Source organism: Caretta caretta, chromosome 22 (genome assembly GCF_965140235.1).
Source record: "Caretta caretta isolate rCarCar2 chromosome 22, rCarCar1.hap1, whole genome shotgun sequence".
Lineage (NCBI taxonomy): Eukaryota > Metazoa > Chordata > Testudines > Cheloniidae > Caretta > Caretta caretta.
The window spans coordinates 10,081,803-10,100,408 of NC_134227.1; the positions used below are offsets into that span (position 1 = coordinate 10,081,803).

The 18,606-nt window shown below is 46.0% G+C and overlaps 1 protein-coding gene and 1 long non-coding RNA gene across 9 annotated transcripts in view; one reads left to right on the forward strand and one right to left on the reverse strand.

Moving 5' to 3' along the window:
* The window catches only part of KCNJ1 (potassium inwardly rectifying channel subfamily J member 1), a 62,004-nt gene that overhangs the window by 40,737 nt on the left and 2,661 nt on the right, over window positions 1-18,606 (reverse strand). The window contains exons 1-2 of one of the 8 annotated variants that reach the window (XM_048827413.2): window positions 14,943-15,264; window positions 5,250-6,163 (exon numbers count right to left, since the gene is read on the reverse strand). The exons of 2 other annotated variants lie outside the window; for them this stretch is intronic. In XM_048827413.2, the coding sequence (XP_048683370.1) occupies window positions 5,250-5,372 (123 nt within the window). In that variant the 5' untranslated portion in view covers window positions 5,373-6,163; window positions 14,943-15,264. Of the gene's footprint in view, window positions 1-5,249; window positions 6,164-9,687; window positions 9,759-14,942; window positions 15,771-17,938; window positions 18,447-18,606 lie in introns of those variants that run through there. 5 more of the 8 variants (XM_075122280.1, XR_012665796.1, XM_048827412.2 and 2 more) reach the window with 5 other exon arrangements.
* LOC142069815 (uncharacterized) overlaps window positions 1-18,606 on the forward strand; it is a 58,062-nt gene that overhangs the window by 12,742 nt on the left and 26,714 nt on the right. Inside the window, exon 2 of the long non-coding RNA XR_012665797.1 lies at window positions 9,686-9,817. This is a non-coding gene — a long non-coding RNA (uncharacterized LOC142069815). The remainder of the gene's footprint in view (window positions 1-9,685; window positions 9,818-18,606) is intronic.

Genomic DNA, 18,606 nt, shown 5'->3' on the forward strand with positions numbered 1-18,606 from the left:
GCCAGGATGGGTGTGCTTAGGTAGAGCTTTGTGTTCCACATTGTTCTAGATCCCTCACCATCACTGGCATCAAATCAGACACCCAACAGAAAATGACATTAAACTTTCCCCCGAAAAAACTACTGGAGTCTGAGATGTTGTGATGGGGGGAGATCCCCACGCTAGCCCTGCAAGAGCCGAATTGAGCCAGGTGGGCCCAATCAGCTAATTAGGCTGCAAATGGGAGCTTTTGTCTGGAGGCAGCTAATTAGAGAACAGGCTCACCTGTGCCTGTAAAGTGGGCTACAGACTAGACTGCTGCTGCTGAGAGAGGGCAGTTCCTTCCTGGGAAGAGGGAGAAGTGTTTGGGGCTGCTAGGGAAGGCAGGAAGAAGTCAGTCCCTGGAAAAAGGGTTCTTGGAGCAGGGACACCCAGAGAGAGAAGGGGAGCCGGGTGTGGTAGGCAGCAGTCCGGGGAAGGAGCAGTGAGGGCTGGGAGAGGAAAGCCCAGAACTGCTGAGTTGAGTGTCCCTGGACTGGAACCTGGAGCAGAGGGCAGGCCCAGGTTCCCCTACCAGCCACTGAGGGCAGTGAATGGACCCACTGCCTAGAACTGATGCTGGACTGAACCTTGGAAAGGGGAGTGCTGGAGGGCTGTGTCTCAAAGGAGACACTGAAGGTCCTGGAGTGAGAGTAGCTGCAGACCCGAGTTGGAGTAATGGCGTCCAAATTGCGGACGGGGGCGTTGACCTCAAGAACTAATCCCCAGAGTGACCAGGAGGAGGCACCAGACTGGAGGTGAGTGGATCACTCCGTGACAGATGTCTGCACCTCTGATCTCTGTTGGGGGACAAAACAGCTAAGGTCGTGTTTCAGCTCCTTAGCACTCAGTCTTGTTCTCTCTGAACTCAGAGGGAATTTCATCATTGCCTTCAAGAGGCGCAGGAGCAGCTCTTTAATGAAGGCGGTTGACTGATGGTTAAGGAGGGAGAGGCGCCTCAGGCTATTGTATTAGGTCTTTCACCTCTCGTGTGCTGTGGTTTGGAAAGGAGATGAACTGGGTCTCTTAATGATCCTTAGATATAACATTATTTTAGTGCCTAATCTGTGGCTCTCTTTCCCTGGCCCAAATTCTGGCTGGTGGTACAGAATCCCATCATGACAGGTTTCAGAGTAGCAGCCATGTTAGTCTGTATTCTCAAAAAGAAAGGAGGACTTGTGGCACCTTAGAGACTAACCAATTTATTTGAGCATGAGCTTTCGTGAGCTACAGCATCCGGTGAAGTGAGCTGTGGCTCACGAAAGCTTAATCTCAAATAAATTTGTTAGTCTCTAAGGTGCCACAAGTCCTCCTGTTCTTTTTGAGAATCCTATCAGCAATTCTAGCCTCTTGCCTACTGACATGGCCACCACACAGGCTCTCTGCTGTACGAGCCACGCAGGGGATTAGAGAGCATAGCACAGAGGATGGATTGTGGTCTGCAAGTCTGGCTCTGTAACGTCACCTACGTGTACACGCACCTACATGCACGTTATTTATGCTCCTAGTAGGAATAATCAGGGTGGGGTCCCGCAAGCCCACCAACAGGGGAGGCACAGGGGGCAATTGCTCAGGGGCCTGGGCGATTTAAACAGGCCCGGGGCTGCCACCACTGGCAGCGCAGAGGGGCTAAGGCAGGCTTCCTGCCCACTCTTGCTCCACACCACTCCCAGAAGAGGCCAGCCAGTCCCTGTGGACCCTGGGGAGGGGGTTTCCATGCACTGCCCCTGCCCCAAGTGCCAACTCCGCAGCTCCTATTGGCTGGGAACTGCGGCCAATGGGAGCTGCAGGGGTGGTGCCCGGGCCTCCCGCTGAGGAGCCACTGCCAGAGGGGTATGCCAGTCACTTTCGAGAGCAGCCCGAGGTAAGCGCCGACCCCCCTGACTCCCTCCTGCACCCCTGCCCCAGCCTAGAGCCTGCATCCCGCACCCAAACTCCCTCCCAGAGCCCACACCCCGCACCCAAACTCCCTGACCTCTCACCTCCTCCCGCACCCCAACCCTCTGCCCCAGCCTAGAGCCCGCACACCCTCCCACACCCAAACTCCCTCCCAGAGCCTGCACCCCCTCCTGCACTCAAACTCACTCCCAGAGCCTGCACCCCGCACTCCCCCCTGCACACCAACCCCTGCTGCAGCCTGGTGAAAGTGAGTGAGGGTGGAGGAGAGCGAGCAATGGAGTGAGCAGGGGGCAGGGCCCCGGAAAGAGGCATGACGGAGGCATGGTCTCAGGGAAGGAGCAGGGCAAGGGCGGGGCAAGGTTTGCACAAGTAGACAGTTGGCAACCCTACCGGCATGTGGAAGCCCTGGCAATGCCACAAGAGCTCACCCAGCAGCGCAGCCGGCAGCTTGCTGGGCACCAGCCAGCACAGGTGCAGCACTGCCCAAATGTCAGGCGGACCGCGTCCGTTGGTGCGTGGCTTGTGCGTGCGTGGGGGCCCATTGCCTGCCCTGCCCTGGGGCCCAGAATTGCTGTGGGGCAGACCTGGGGTCATGGATGCCTTTTCCTGGGTCTTCTGCCAGCTAGAATATGGGTGCACTTAACACTGCTTTGGCAGCATATTTTGGGGGTATTTCCTCCAGGAGCCATAATTTGGCCCTTGTATATATACCTGGGTTTGCAAACTCCCATAGAATGGGCTACATGTTAATACATTGTCTGATGGACACTGCCCCTCCCATTCCACATCATCACTCAACAACCCTGTGACAACTAAAGCAATTGATTCTGTAGGAAAGAAAGTTGTTAATGTATTTTTAGTTTATTTTAATGAGAGCGGGCAGTTGGAAACACCATAAATTATGGCTCTTGGAGGAAATACCCCCCAAATATGCTGCCAAAGCTGATGAATTAGTATTCTGTGACCTATCACTGGCTGCCTCTACCAATGTATAGTGATAAAGAGAGGCTGCAGAAAGAAGAAGGTGGCCCGGTGGTTAGGGAAGTAGCCTGGAACCAAGCAGACCCAGGATCAATTCACTGTTCTGCCATAGACTTCCTATGTGGCCTTAGGCAAGTCACTTAGTGTATGTCTACAGTGCAATCACAGAGTATGACGAGAGTTAAGGGAGATGTATCCAAACTAGCTTTAATCTAGCTAGCTCAGGAACTGGAGCACTGTGCCCATCAGCATGGGTTAGACAAGCCCACATGGAATCCTGGGTAATTACTCAAATTAAAGCTAATTGGGGCATGTCTACTTGAGATGCAATAACCGGCCCTTCCCACCCCCTGATTGCAAGGTAGCAAAACCCTTAGTCGCTTTGTGCCTCAGTTCCCCATCTGTGAAATTGGTATGGTAGCACTTTCCTACCTCACAGAAGTGTGAGGGAGGTTAAATACATCAGCATGTGAGGTGCTCAGATAATACAGCGAGGAGGGCAATGGAAGTGCCTTAGACTAAACAACAATAAATGGAAAAACACATGAAAGAAAATCAAAGATGAAAGAATACAAATCAATTCCATCTTGCAAAGCTGGCAGCAAAAGGCACCCTCTGCAGCCCTAGTTCATAGCGCCAGCCCCTGATGGGATGGACGTGCCGCTGTGTCTCACATGGCTGCATTCTTACTCTGGATGTCCCCCTATTCCTGTTAAAACAGGAACAGAACTAAAGTAGCTTTTTACTGTTTGAAACTTCTGCTGCTGAATTAATTGGCTAGGGAAGGTACCAAAGCAGGTTAAATTTTAAACAGACTTCAACTGGGGAAGAGGGAACAAGGTCACTTTCCAAGCTCTCCTCCAGTTTTATTTCCCTTGGATGCTTTTAATGCGTTCCTGTTAAAATACAGCTTGGACAAAAAGAAAAGGTTCCCGTGCAACAGACCATTCCTTGTAGTTTCCCAATAAATACGTCTTTTTTCCTGCTCTTCTTCTGCCCAGAAACATGTGCCTTGAAATCTCATTATTATCCCCCATCTCTGGCTCTTGTTTGTGACAACACTGTGCTGTGGCATTGTGATTGCAGATGTCCACTAGTCAGCACTTACTGGGTTTGCAAAATGGCCTGATATTACTCATTGTTCAAGGTCTGTTTTACACACACCACACTTTATATAGCGGATCCATAGCAGATACCCACCTGCTACCACTCCTAGCTAAAGGATGTAGTCCTTTAACTCGGGTGGTAGAAGTCTGTAATGAAGGTCCTGGTTTGAGATCCTACAGTCAGCCCACACTGCGGGATGTTACATAAATAGCCACCAAAGAACATATAGAGGGCAGGATCCTGCTTCTATTGAAATCAGCGGGAATTTAACGAGCGAACAGGATTGGGCCCTCAATTCAACAGAATAGGCACGTAGGAAGTAATGAGTAACCGCATCAGACTATATTCCATGTTTTAGACTCAAAGCCTGGAAAATAAATCCCAAAATTCCTTTGCCTGATTCCGTGTAAGACTTTAGGACTGTTTTATGAGTCTAGCTCAAGCAATCCCAAGTAGATCAAACTGCCTGAAGAATTACACCCTTGTCTAGGAAAGGTGACAAAGGAATTCACCCTTCAACAAACTTTTTCACTCCCACACACCACTTGCGTGCACTGATTTGCTTCAGCGAGAGCTAATGTTCCCTTCTCTATAAGTACACTGCAAGTATACGTCATAGTTCATCTAGAGAAGCTTATGTAAAGCATGTTGTATAATATACAGGGTTCTCAAGGTCCCTTTGGTTTAAATCAGCAAATAGTAACCCAAGTCTGTCTTAGGTAATATTTAGCATGGCATATTTACTGCTTGGGCAGATCATGTGGAAATATTGCTGTCTTTCTATTCATACAAGTCCTTGTTGCTCTAATCAGTGACGTTTCTCTCTGTTCCCAGAACATAAAATGCCTATAGAAGGTGCACTGCAACACCCGGACTCTTAAACAATGGGGCATTTAAAAAATACAAACCCCATCACCCTAGGTAGGCACCCCTGGTAGTTCGCTCCCAAGGAACCAGAAAGCTCCACGGCTGTGCTCCAGTTTCATGTTTCACTTGATCAGTGTAATAAGCAGAAACCTTTATATTTCTATGAATTAAGGTTCCTGATCTCTGGATTAATTGCCGACCTCTCCCCCATCCTCACTCCCTCCCTCCCTCCATCTAGGATCTCTGACAAATGCCCAGAATGGTATGGCTTTCTTCCAACCCTCTGTTGCTATTACAGATACGTCTCCCACCTCCCTTCTTTTCCCTGAAGTCCTGCCCACTCACAAGCAGGTAACAATAGTCTAATATCTACATACCAGCTGGAGTTCTTCAGTGCACCCAGAAATGTAACTGAATGTTCCTCCCCTTGTTTGTTTGTTTGTTAATTGTTGTTGTTGTTGTTGATTTGGGTGTTTTCTGGTAAATCCTTTGTACAGCATTGTGTGCAGAGCATGCTAATCCAAGGAAACAGTTTTAATCTGACCCACGTGCAGCAATTTAGCAGAATCATGAGTGAAGACAAGGGAAAAGATTTGGGGGTTGGTAAGTTTGGTTCAGATCTTAGCAGGAAAACATGTAGCCCTTTAAACCCCTTTGGATGGGTCCTACCACCCAGTCTTGCATTGGATAGTACCTTACCCCATGGTTTCAACTTCATCCAGAGAAATGTACTATTCCATGTGAGAAAGGGTGGCAAAATCTAGCCACTGTGGGGAGAGATCAACAAAACTCACTGAACCTGAGGTTCTTGGCAAAACACACGGTTGTGAGGGGCTCCAATGAAGTTCTAGGAAGCTTAGGGAGAATAAGGGGAATACAGAGTTAAGGGATTATTCTTTACAGCCTTGGTCTTATCTTTCCAAAAACATTTCTTTTTTTTCCACCCCCTTCTGTCTATTATTTTCCTTTGCTGAACATGCTCTGGAGAAACTATGCCAAATACCCGTGTCCTAATTCCTTCCAAAATCCTTTTTATTAAAAAATGCTCGTGAAATTCAGAAGCAGAGCAGGCTGCGCATTGTCCACCAGTTGCCGTTGCCAGGGAGTAAATGCTAGGCGGCTGTGAGACCCTCGGAAGGTACGGCACGTTTTCTCTTGGCTCGCTGTCCAGGGAAGCCTAGGAATTTGCTTGTTGCAGCAGCTTAACTGTTACATCTTCCCCACTCCACCTGCTGCTTAGATCACAAGATCTACAAGCATGTCAGGGCTGCCAGAGAGAGGTGGCCCTGTGCTGAAACAAACACAAGTACAGTAAGAATATAAATCATGACTAAAATAGCCTGTTCGGCTACATCCATAGTGGTAACTTCAAACAAAAACCTGCGACCTGGACATGCTACGCCCTCAACCTCAAACTTTGTAGGGGTGTAATACCACCCCAGCTCTGGATATGAATTCTCCAACTGACCCTTAGCTCTGTGCTGGATTTAAATCCCAGATTCAAAGTCCTCTGCTGTACTTTTGGGTGCATCTGAATTTCAGATCAGGATTTGAGTTTTCAGGCTTGGGAACCTAGTTAGCACTAGTGTTGCAGTTTAATCAAGGGTTGAAATTGAGCAGGAAGTGGGGAGATAATAGCTTAAAATACAGTATTATAGAGGGGCTTCTCTTGCTAAATCTTTCCTGTCTGACTTGTGTGCCCCGTGGTTGGCTGAGGTTGCACCAGTCAGGTCCCGGAGGTCCCATGGATAGCTGATGTCTGACCCCAGGAGGCCTCGAATAGACCTTGGGATGGTTTATGTGTGTGGCCCTGTGGTTGAATGGCACAGGCTGGACTCCAGTGCCGCTGTGGATGGAATAGGGATGCCCTTGGCAGTGTGGGCTGGAAAGTCCTGTGGATGGTATGTGTCCACCCAGAGGCACTTGAGTGACCCTCTGGATGGATGGTGTATGTGCAGAGGTACCCAAGAGGTTCCATGGATGAATGGTCTGGTCTGGAGGACCAGATGGCCTCTAGAAGGATAGTGCATGCCCACAGCATTGGGGCCCAACAGAGCCTGTGAAAGGAAGCTGAACACTCATGGCAGGGAGCTCATGTGGCACTCAGGAACTGGGGTGTGAGGAGCTCCCTGTCCATATGAGACCCAGTTGAGCCCTACATGGATAGATGGAGCATGTCTTGAAAACTTGCAAATTCTGGAAAAGCTGCTGTCTCCTGTTCTAGCCACGCTCCCTGCCAGGCCCGAGGGACCCAGCAGAAAGCTTGCTGGAGTGCGAGCTCAGCACCAGCATCACCATTAAGCATTTGTTCATGACCGTGACTCCCAACATCATCGGTGCAGTGGCATTACCTCCTTAGTGTTGAGAGACATGCGAGTTCTGCCTGGGCAATGTGATCCATCAGTTCGGCTCAGCCTGCTAATCCAGGAGTCCTGGCCCAATTCCCCTTTGGGTGATTACATCCTGCCAGCCTAAATTCCCCTGTGGTTTCAGATGGACAGAGCAATGCTCTTTATTCCCTGCCTTGCCCTCGCTCTGTCATGTAGTGTTGCCGTGAGCTGCTGAAGAGCTGCTCCTTTCCATTCCACTGATGCTGCACTTCAGTAGTGGGTGCAGTGATTCCTATACGTAGCTTTTATATTGGTTTGTAAAGCATCCTCCTGGATGAAACATCCACTAAAAATATAAACCATTATCTTTATAGGAGGCATCTTCCATTTCTAACAGAAACCCATGATCCCATCATCTGTGGGAGCTCAATGGTAAGAACAGAGGACTGGAAGCCAGGACACCTGGTTTCTAGGCTCGGTTCTGCCACTGACTTACTGCATGCCCTGAGGCAAGCCACTTAAACTATCTGTGCCTCAGATTCTTCTTCTGTAAAACAGGGATTAAAATACTTTCACAACACCCCATGTGACGTAGGAGGCTGGACTGACTTATATTTATAAAGTACTTTGAGATCCTGTGATGAAAGTCTATATTAAAGTACAATGTCTTCATCCTCATTCAAGCGGACATTACTGTAAATTCATGCATGTACCTTTTTGTGAAAGGGTTTTTAAAAAGCACAGTTTTTGAGGTTCCAAGGTTTCTTCTTACATTATTTTAATTACTACACTGACACCTAGATGCCTCATTGTACTTGGCCCTGAACATACACCTGATAAGAGACAGTCAGTGCCCCATGGATCTCACAATCTAAATAGGTGAGACAATGGATGGGAGAAATATATTATCTTTATTTTACGGATAGGGAACTGAAGCTCACAGAGGTTAAATGATTTGCCCAAGGTCATACAGGGAGTGTGTGCAAAGCTTGGAATGCAGGTGTCCTGCGTCCCAGCCTAGTACTTACTAGACCGTCATTCCTTGCTATTTACATACATAATAACTTTAAAAACATCATGCTGGTTTGCTTCCCTGATTTCTCTCCTGCTGAGCAACATGAGGATATGAGCAATGTGAGGTATGAGCTGAGCAATATGAGAATTTGCAATTCATAATATGCCCAGTGTGTATTGGTTGAGGAGGCAGGCTTTGGCAGGGGAAATTTGCAGCCTAACTAAAGGAATAATTCATTCACAAGAAAGCTGCCAAATGGATACATGCAAAAAAATGCCATAGTAATGGAGATCCCAGCAAATAATGCTCTCTGAAAGGCTAAGAATGCTTACACAGAGCCTCAGATTAAAATGCATAGATGCAGATGTATGTATAAATGGTCTACAGCAGTAAGACTATTACAGTTACTAGGAATGGATATTCTCACTGTGAATATGGCAACACAAAGGGGAATGCAATAACTGCATTCATTAGAAGTGGCAGCTTAATGCCTGGAACCAAATGGACAGAATTTGACACTTCTCATGGCTGCAGACAACTCCCGAGCTGGAGGCAGTTTATAGATGGTGGCATTCCTTTCTCCTCTGCGTCCCACGGGGGGAAGAAAGATCTGTGTGGGCTCCTAGAGATGGCTGATCCTTTATCATCTCCCTATGGCTCTGTCTAGACAGAATCATTTGCTAGTATTCTTCGGTAAGGATGGTGTCATTGCCGATAAAGGGGTTCCATTGTTTGTTATTACTTATGAGACTAAATTAATTCCCTAGCCACACTGGAGTCCATATGAGTTGCTGAGTCCTTTATCAGTTTAGAAGCATAAAGGAACCAGCAAAAGAGGATACACTGAAACAAACGTTCTCAAAGTGTGAGATAAAATGAACAGAGTGCTTCAGTTTAATTAAGTGACTAGATTTTTTTTCCTAGCAGTGCTGCAGCCTGAGGTGATCAATTATGCACTCACCTACTGTACTGAAGGGACTGGCTGAAAATTTTCCATCTAAACCTTTTTAACAGAAATTTTTGTAACTGAACACTTTTTTTCACGAAGTGCCTGCTTTCCATGGGAAATTTCAAATCTTCATTAAAAAAACAAATGCCTGAAAACAAAATATTTTAGCCAAAAAAATATTTTGATTCCACTATCTTACCATGATGCCTCCTTGGAGTTGTAGTTTGATTTCTTCATGTCCCCATTCTCCTCTATGATCTGGGCTTACCAGCCAGATTACACCTTCCATGATGCACCTGGCCAGAGACTCCCAGGGTGGGACACTGTGGCGCACCATGTGAGATGTAGTCCCCCAGGGAGCCTGGCTTATTGAGAATGGGAATACGAGGCACCTGAACGACAACTCCCAGGAGGCACCATGGCAGCATTTCCAAATCAAAATATTTCAGTTTTTGATTTTTCGCTGAAAAGTCCCTTTTTTTCATGGAAAACATCAATATTTTTTTTTTCTTTTCACAGACCTGTTCTGGGTGGGGGAGCACCTTTTCTAACCATCTCTGGTCTCCTCATCTTCATGTTACCAGGAGAAGGCACCTCAGCCAAGATGCGGAGGTGGGGGAAAGACACTGAAATTGGAGGACTCTCCCTTGTGTGAGTGAGAACAGAAGTCACAAATAACCCAAGAACTCAGTGAGAATTGGGGACAGAGGGGGATGGGCTGGCACAACTCACATAAAATGTTAATGATTCAAGTCAGGAGGGAAATGCACAAAGTGCAGGTCACAGAAGTCTGATGCTTCTCCCTTTTTATTTATTTATTTATTTATTTTTTACTTCTCTGAAGTATTAAGAGTGAATCATTAATCTGAAATTTGGTACTGCAGAACTGACCAAAGTCACGTCTCAGTGTCTGGCTCAGTGCACTGAGGGTATATCCACACAGCAATTAAACACCCTGGCTGGCCCATGTCAGCTGACTTGGGCTGGCGGGACTTGGGCTACAGAGCTGTAAAATTGTAGGGTAGACATTCGAGACCCCACGAGGCAGCAGGCTTCCAGAGCCCAGGCTCCAGCCCAAACTTCTACAGTGTAATTTTACAGCCCCACAGTCTAAGCCTGCCAAGTCTGAGTCAGCTGACGTGGACCAGCCGTGGATGTTTAATTGCTGCGTACACATACCCTGAGAGAGCTTCCTACAGAAACTGTTTCCAACAGAAACAGGGCTGAGAGGCAGTTGGCCTCACATAGCTAGAAGACAGCCACTGCCTGAGGCCATTGCTTCTTTGAGTACAGTGACACGGTTGAGGTTGCTTCAGCATCAAATCTCAAGGTACCCCAATGTTCAGGGCTACCATGCAAGAAGAGCTTAGAGTCGCATAGAACCTCTCATCCCAAAGTGTGTTATGAACCTAAACTGGTACAGTTACTCCATCCAATGCCGAAAAGCACCCAGCTCTGGGGCGGGGGTACAAAGCATTGGTTTAAAAGCTTGGTTCTGTTACCACTGCTCGGCAGGGGTGTGCAAGACAGTTCAGGAAGTCCCTAGCATACCATATACTCAAGGCAACCATAACATTGCTCTCTGCACTTCCAGGTTGCAAAGAGGATGGTAGTGGAGAGGCTACTGCTGCCACAGATAGGCAGAATTCTCCAGGAACCACCAGGACTGCTCTTGGAGTAGCCATTTCTACACCCAATCTAGCGGTGTAAGAAGTGTTGCTGCTCAGCACTCGCTTGCTAGTGCCTCATATAAGCACCATGCCTCCCTTCTCACCACTTTGGAACTGCAGGTATCTTCCCCCTCCCTCCCTGGCCACACAGCCATACACTGCATGCTGCAGCACATGATTTGTAAGTCACTGGCCATGACCAAGTCAGAGTAGGTTAAAGCTGGTATCCAAATGAGTGTGAATATCTGAGAATAGAGTTTATGGCCTCTAGTTATTTCTTGCTGTAAGTCTAAAGGTGATGAGGTCAATGGTTCAAGCATCAACTGCTCTTGTAAATAACTGTAACTTAATCCACCTCATTCTTGAAAGGTGGTTATACAAAGACATACAGATGCTCATATATATACACATGCACACTTTTAATTTGCAGATACTCTAGTTTCTTTCTCTTCTATACAAATTCTTCCTCCTTAGGTCTCACTTCAGCATGTGTCTGGGGCTTGAGAGATTATGTACTATCTCATACCCCTGTGGAATGTTCCCTGGTTTTGCTAAGGTCCCAAAGACAGTCCCTTTTGGCAAAGGAAGCTCAGGTTGTAACAGTGCAAAGCTTATTTCACCTTTAAATTCAGTAATTTTCCATCCCTCAAACATGCACATTTGTAAGCCCACAATATGCCATGCAAAGCTAAAGCCTGTCAGCTGTCTGTCAACAAATCTCTGTGCTTCTTTCCTCTGCTAAATTGGCCAGCAACCTCGCCTCTACATGACCTGCAGCTTAGGCTTCTATTTGTACAATTCCACCTTGACCACTTAGTCCATTGAGATGCAACTGTAAGAGCATCGCGGGCCAGGAGGTTGGAAGATTTCTTTTCATGCTCCAGCACCCCAACTGCAAGTGTATGTGGGGAGTCTCGGAGCAACCCACTCAACTGCTGGCGTTGCAATCCACAGCAGAGCAGTCTTTAGCCTTCTCCTGCTTCCAGGACCCCTGATTTCTGTCATACTTGGGTATTGCCTGTACTCTCTATACTTGTCTTCCCTTATTCTTTGTCTTCTGAACTCTGTTTCACAACCAGTTGTGGGAATCACTGTTTTTAATCCACATAATGACAAGGAGAATAGTGGCTGGCAGTGCTGTAGTACCTTTCATAAGAGGCAGGTAGCATGGTTAGCAGTCCTTACGAGGACTGCTAAGTCCAGGCCAGGACACGTGGAGACCCTGTGTTGTGACAGTAGAAACTGATTTCCAAAGTGTAGACTTCTGACTTCAACTGGGGTGATAAGTACTTGGCACTTCTGCAAACCCCATCATCCCCTTCTGCAGCCCAAGCTGGTATAGTCAGTCTGTGAGCCAAAGGATCCATCTATGTCCTGCAGCCTCATTAAAGAATCTCCTTGCTATTTATTACAACCAAATCCTGTTTCTTCTCTACCATAAAGGACAGGATGGGGCACTAAACTATTAATGAATTAAGCCTCACAATAGACCTGTGTCTGTCTAATCTGTCGTCCTGGCCTTTTATAATTTCATCCTTCCTCCAGGAAGCAAAAGTCTTTATTACAGGAAATCAATATTATTCACTGGAATTCACCCCTCTTGGAATCCAGGGTGTTCATGCTTATGTCTGGTGTGTGTTTGTTTGTTTGTTTGTTAAGGGCTTTCAGGTATACCTGCCCAACTCCCTTTGAAGATCAGTGGAGTGCTATGTGCAGATCTAAATGCAGAACTTGTCCCTACTGTTCTTGAAATGTGTGTTAAATTTTCACTGGCAGAGCCACTTCCATTCTAGTCCTTCAGATACCTTTTGTATTCCTAATTATTTATCTAAGTGTAATTGACTTGCAAGACATTCCTGGCTTTCAATTTGCTTTGAGTGAATTATTGACCCGTCACCTGGGTCATCGATGTGAAGAGGCGTATGAACAAGCTGAATGCAAAAAAGCTACTTTGCATTCCCCATAGCAGATATAACTATTAATAACGCTGCTGAACAATGCACTAAGTGCCTGCTCAATTTTAATTTAAAAATATATGGCCAAATTCATCCTTGGTGTAACCTTGCTGAAGTCCACAGAGTTTTGCCAGGCATGGATTTGCCCTCGTAGGCTGCTTTAAAATCTCTCCCATGCTAAGACCTGATATGCTCATTTCCAGAATTTTTACAGCTGACTTCTAATCAAACCCATTAGAAAATCAAACCCAAATAACTGGACCTATTTTCAAGGTGAGCAAGCAATATCCAGCTCAGCTTTTTTCTTTGCTATTCCATAACAAACAAACAAACAAACTTACTGAGCATGCTCTGTCTCAACCCATAAACAAAAACAACTTCCTCTAGCAAGAAGGCATCTCCCTGTAGGCCTCGGGAAACAGTCTAACAATAAAGTATTGCCTTGGGAGTCACGTGATCTAAGGTCAATTGCTGGCTCTGCCACAGACTTTGTGTGTGACCTTGAGCAAGTCACTTCTCTTTTCTGTGCCTCAGTCTTCCCATTTGTAATATGGCAATAATTACATTAGGGGAGTTAGGAGGATATGTTCATTACTGCTTATAAAAGGCTCAGAGATCCTCACATGGAAGGTTGCTGTGGAGAGGCAAAATAGTATTTGTCTGGGAACGGCCATAGTTCTACTGGCACTCAGATACTTTGAAAATACCTAGACAGAAAGACCCCTGTCTACTATCTCAAAGCAAACTTGTAAGTCCCCAGAGAGAAGAAAATCTGCTGTGTCCCTAACTAATATCTCAACACCCAGCAAAACAAATACAGAAGAAAATACACAATGGTTTGGGGAAAAGGGGATCGTAGAGCAGCACGAATAGTAAACTGAGTTGTAGATATTTTCACAAATAAAAGCGTTGAGTTAGATTCAGTATGATCACATTATATTTATCATTCATGTTACTGAGATCAGGACCTCATTTTGCTGGGTGCTGTACATAGCAAGAGACAGTTCCTGCTAGAAACGCTTACATTCTAAAGAGACAAGACCAACAAGGGTGAGAGAAAGGAAGCACGCTTATGAACATGACTCAGAGGGGGAATTGAGGCACGCTGAAAGGAAAGGGGGTCAGGCACCTTACCTGTACATGTACTCTTGAAAATCCCACCAGGTGCCTAGCTGCATATTTGGGCACCTAAATCCCTTTTAAAAAGTGGTCTATAGAGATCAAGCACCTAAGTCCCAGTTTCAAATGTAACTTCAGCATTTAAGAGTCTAAATTAGTGGGACTTAGGCATCTAAGTCTCTTACTTGCTTTTGAACATATTACCCTAAAAGACTTGTCCAAGTTCACACACAGTTCAAGTCTGTGGCAGAGCCAGGAAATGAATCCAGATTTTCTGGGTCCCAGTCAAATATCTTATGCACAAGATCCTCCATCTCCCATATTCTTTGCAAGTATTTGAATGACCACCCAATAGCTTTGAAAATGTCCATGAATCTCAAAAGTTGCACAAATGATGATTTGTCCAAAAATTCATATTTATTGTTCTTCTGTTTTGAGGGGGAAGCACCTTTCAGTCATCCGATCAGGGAGCGGAAACAATAGCATGTGAACAATCAGTTGTATAACATGCAAATAGCAAATCCAAGAGCCACTCAGGGTCTGTTTGTTCTGAATAACAAATCACTTTTGAAGCCCAGGATGGGCTCATGGGCAGCTTCGCTAACCAGAAAAGGGGCTATATTTTGAAATGAATAATATTTATACTGATGAGCACAGGCTGTTTTGTGGACAGCATGGAGCCACAATACAGAGAGCATTAGGGGCATCACAGCTTCCCTGCAACAGAGGGGTGGCACACACAGTGCTCTCTCATGGGGGGTTTTGCTTTGTTGTTCCTTTTCTTGTCACATAAGGAAACCTAAAACTAAGCACCTTCTGCAAGCTGCTGAGCTCCCTCCACTCCTATTGCTGAAGCTGCACACAGCATCCCGTAGGGGGCACTCAACCGCTTGCAGAATCAGGTGCATGGTGCTGTACAGTTAGGGAGTTCTTTCATGACCTCAAAAGGTGATCAGCTTTCAGACAAATCCATAGGCCCCATCATACTTAGTCTTATGGGCTGCCCTGTTGCCCCAGAATATCAGGACTTACCAGCGTATTTGTGGGAGTGACTACCTGGTTCACATAGAGGGCAGCTCCATCAGGCGTCTTGGCTGTCAATAAATATGAACATGAACTCCCAGGGCTATGGTAAGTTGCATCTCGCCCCAAACGGTCAAGGACAAACTACAGATCTGGATGGAGCTGGAAACTGGTAAGTAACTTAATCAGGTGAAATGAAGCATGAGAGCCTCTTTCCTCCCGCCTACCTCATTCTCCCTCCTCAGCGGGGTCCGAAGGCCAGGGATAGTCATCTGGTTAGTCCAGGCAAGTCAAAGCTCACTAAGCACCTTGGAAGTTTCTGAAAACAAGGTTAGCCTGTTGCTGGTAGGAATGTGGGATTTGCACTTAAATACTAGAGACTGGACTAAGTGAACTGATGCCAAGATAAATACTGCTGAGGTGTAAAACACCAGAGAGTGAGGGGGAGGAGGCAGTGGTCCAGATAAATTGTAGTATCTAGGGATGATTTCCATGGTAGTTAGATAAGTGCCTTGGGGCAGGGCTGTCTGTAAAGCTCTGTGCACTATCAATAACAATTCTAATGGGGCGGCAGCTGCATCTTTCTGCAAGTGCAGAAGGCCCCATTAGTAGTGTAAGAAGCATGGAAAAGGGCAGGATCTGGGAGCCCATGAACAAGGTCTGCGTCTGTGCAGAGATTTCAGACTCCTTGCATCCCTGCAGCAGCTGCATGTACACCACAGTGAGAGGATGCTTTGGGAGGTAGGAGCAGAACACCTGGTCAACCTCCTGCTTGGAGACGCTATCTGAGGAGTCCATCTCTCTCACCATCACAGAGCTCCTCTGCTTCTTGATGAGTTTGTTGGGCGTGCTGTGCATGAAGTGGCTGCAGACTTGATCACAATGGTAAAAACTCATAGATATTCACCTGAACTAGAACCCCCGCATCTGAGCCGGCATGAACATTTGTAATTCAGGTCTTGTCTAGGCTGGAAGACTCTATAGTGAATGAAGAACCAGTGAAATGATAACATTTAAAAAAAAATCCAAGAGAGTGAAAATTTGAGCCATTGAGAAGGGAAGTGATCTTTAGGCACGCACTGGGGCTGATTCACAACTGTTACCCCGATTTTAAGCAGTATAACTTTTGAAACCAGCAGAGTGAGCCCTGAATTAAACTGGGATAACGATGCAGTGAACCAGCTCTTTGCTGACACCTCATTAACTTTAATGACTAATTCATATTTTTGGAGAAGGGAAGCCTTTGTTGAACTCAGGCTCCAACCCATTCAATTAAGGTGTGGGAGCTCACAATAAACTTCCCTGATACCCCCAGAAAGTCCTCCAGAGAGACCAATCTTGATGTGCCTGATAATTCTAAGGTACAAACCAACCAGAAAAAAGAAACATTTAGGTAAATAAAAACATCTTTGGCTAGAAAAGGGCACACATTCAAAGTTTAAAAAATATATATCTTTTTGTAGCTCACCGTACAAGCTGTCATGTAATCAGTCAGACCTGTCCCTGACCCAATACATGTTAGTTACCTTGTCTGTTTCTTTTCTATGGATGTTTACATGCAGGATAACAATATTTGATAAACAGTCAGGTACTACAAGGATATTAATAAATCAAAGCTTGTGGATACTATCAACCACAAAACAGAAAAGCTTTGCTCTTGGGTGCCTATTTTTATTGTTTACATTTCATAAGCACATGGGATGCTTCTGTCAATGAGGAATTCTCCCCTCCCATCTGGACCCCTGCCACTCTTACCTCTATATCAGTGATAGTCTCTAAGGTGCCACGAGTACTCAGTCCTCAGTGGTTCAGGAGCCAAATTAGTGATTAACATTACGCAAAAGAGCCACCGTACTGTGAATTAATTGTTTCATTTACTATTTTATATATATGTATAGCTTTGTTCTTCCCTCTTTAAAGCCAACGTCATTATATAGATCCTGCAGAAGGAAGGCTTCTATCTCATCTGTGTTAGGGGATTCTATAGGAATCATTATCAACGTATTAAAAGAAGGGAGGTAAATTAGAGCTGCACAGATAGGCCCATCATGGACTTAATCAAGTTTCCAGCCTCCCTGGCTGCAAGAGATTCTTCTCTGAGCTATTTACTATGTTTCATATCTAAGACCCTTCAGCTGCAGTGGAAAATGCTTCATTTTAGGTTCATCTAAATCAGTGGTTCTCAACCTTTTCCATAGTGTGAGCCTCTTTCCCATACCTAGATCCCCTTCCCATCTAGCCAGGATCTAGTTCCTCCCAAAATAAATACAGTCAAAGCAGGGTGGTCATGTCCTTGATGCCTGTTCATTTTCATGACACCTCTAGAGGTCATGACTCCTAGGCTGAAAGCCCCTGATGTGATCTCCTCAATAGCACATTCAAAACCCCCTTAACTGCGATGCTTTGTCTTCTTCTCCATTCCCTTTTCTTGGGTTCTGATCACGGCATAGCCTAGGAGGAGAAATGCAGCCATCTTGATGGGTCATAGGTGGAGATGTGGTTGCTGATATAGCTAGGTCCTGACCCCTTGGCGGCTCTGAAGATCAGGATGAAGGCCTTGAATCGGCAAAGGAAGTAGGGTAGAATCCATTAGAGGATGCAATAAGCTACAGCAATACAGTCTGGAAGTGGCAAATATATGGTTTGCTGTAGCTAGATCTTTGTCCAGGAGCAAGGGGCAAAAACCTCACAGGCAGCTGCATGCTTTGCTCACTACTGTCACGCCCTGATCATCCAGGGTTAGTTATGGCTCTGGAAGGATCCTGACACTCTACCCTTGTTTGCCTAAAGTCTCGGCTAGTCCTTCAAAGCATTGCCAGAGTGAGGAATCAAACCTAGATCTTCTGCATTTCAATCCAACGCTTCATCACAAGGTTTGACTGCTCCATTTATCTCCTTTGCCCAGCCCCATCTCTGGGAATTCTTTCACATTTCTCCTTATGCTTGGAACAGACACTCATCAAACGTGCTCTGTCTCTTAGGGAAAAATATTCCTGAAGACTTACCTGTTCTCCAAAGAACATGAGCTCCAAAGACTACGCTGCACTCTGGGGCTGATCCTGTCAGCTGTTCTGTAATAATGTTGTGACAGGTGCAACAAACAAACTTCAGCCATTTAGATTTGCTGGGGACTCAGCTTAGGGTTGTTGCCCTCTGCTGTGGAGGTGGATAATTGATCCAATGGGATATGGAAGGTTCTTGCACAGCCTAGCAGCAAAATTCTTGGCTGTCCAGAGAAGGAAGAGAATCTTGGAAGTAGGCTGGAATCCAACACAAGTAAATCCTTGAAATGGGATTGTTGCCTGCTGGTATCTTACCTCAGTCTACACTAGTGGGGAAATATTTTATACTGTGAAGCTCTCTGTCCAGTACCTGGGACAGAAACTGGAAAAATGGGATCATCCGACCAGCAACAGGACAGATGGGTCTTTCTGGGAATTCAGGAGGGATGTTGCAGGGGCCAGATTTTCAGCTGATGTAAATCAGCATAGTTCTAATGTCTACACACACATACACCAGCTGGGCACCTGGATGTAGATCTTTACAAATCACTCAGCCATTCCAAAGCTGTGATCTGTCTGATCTTGCACAAGAGCAGGAAAAACACTTTGTTAAGTACAAGAGAGAGACATGCACGCCCAGTCCAAAGCAAACCCCTTCTGGCAGTTCCGAG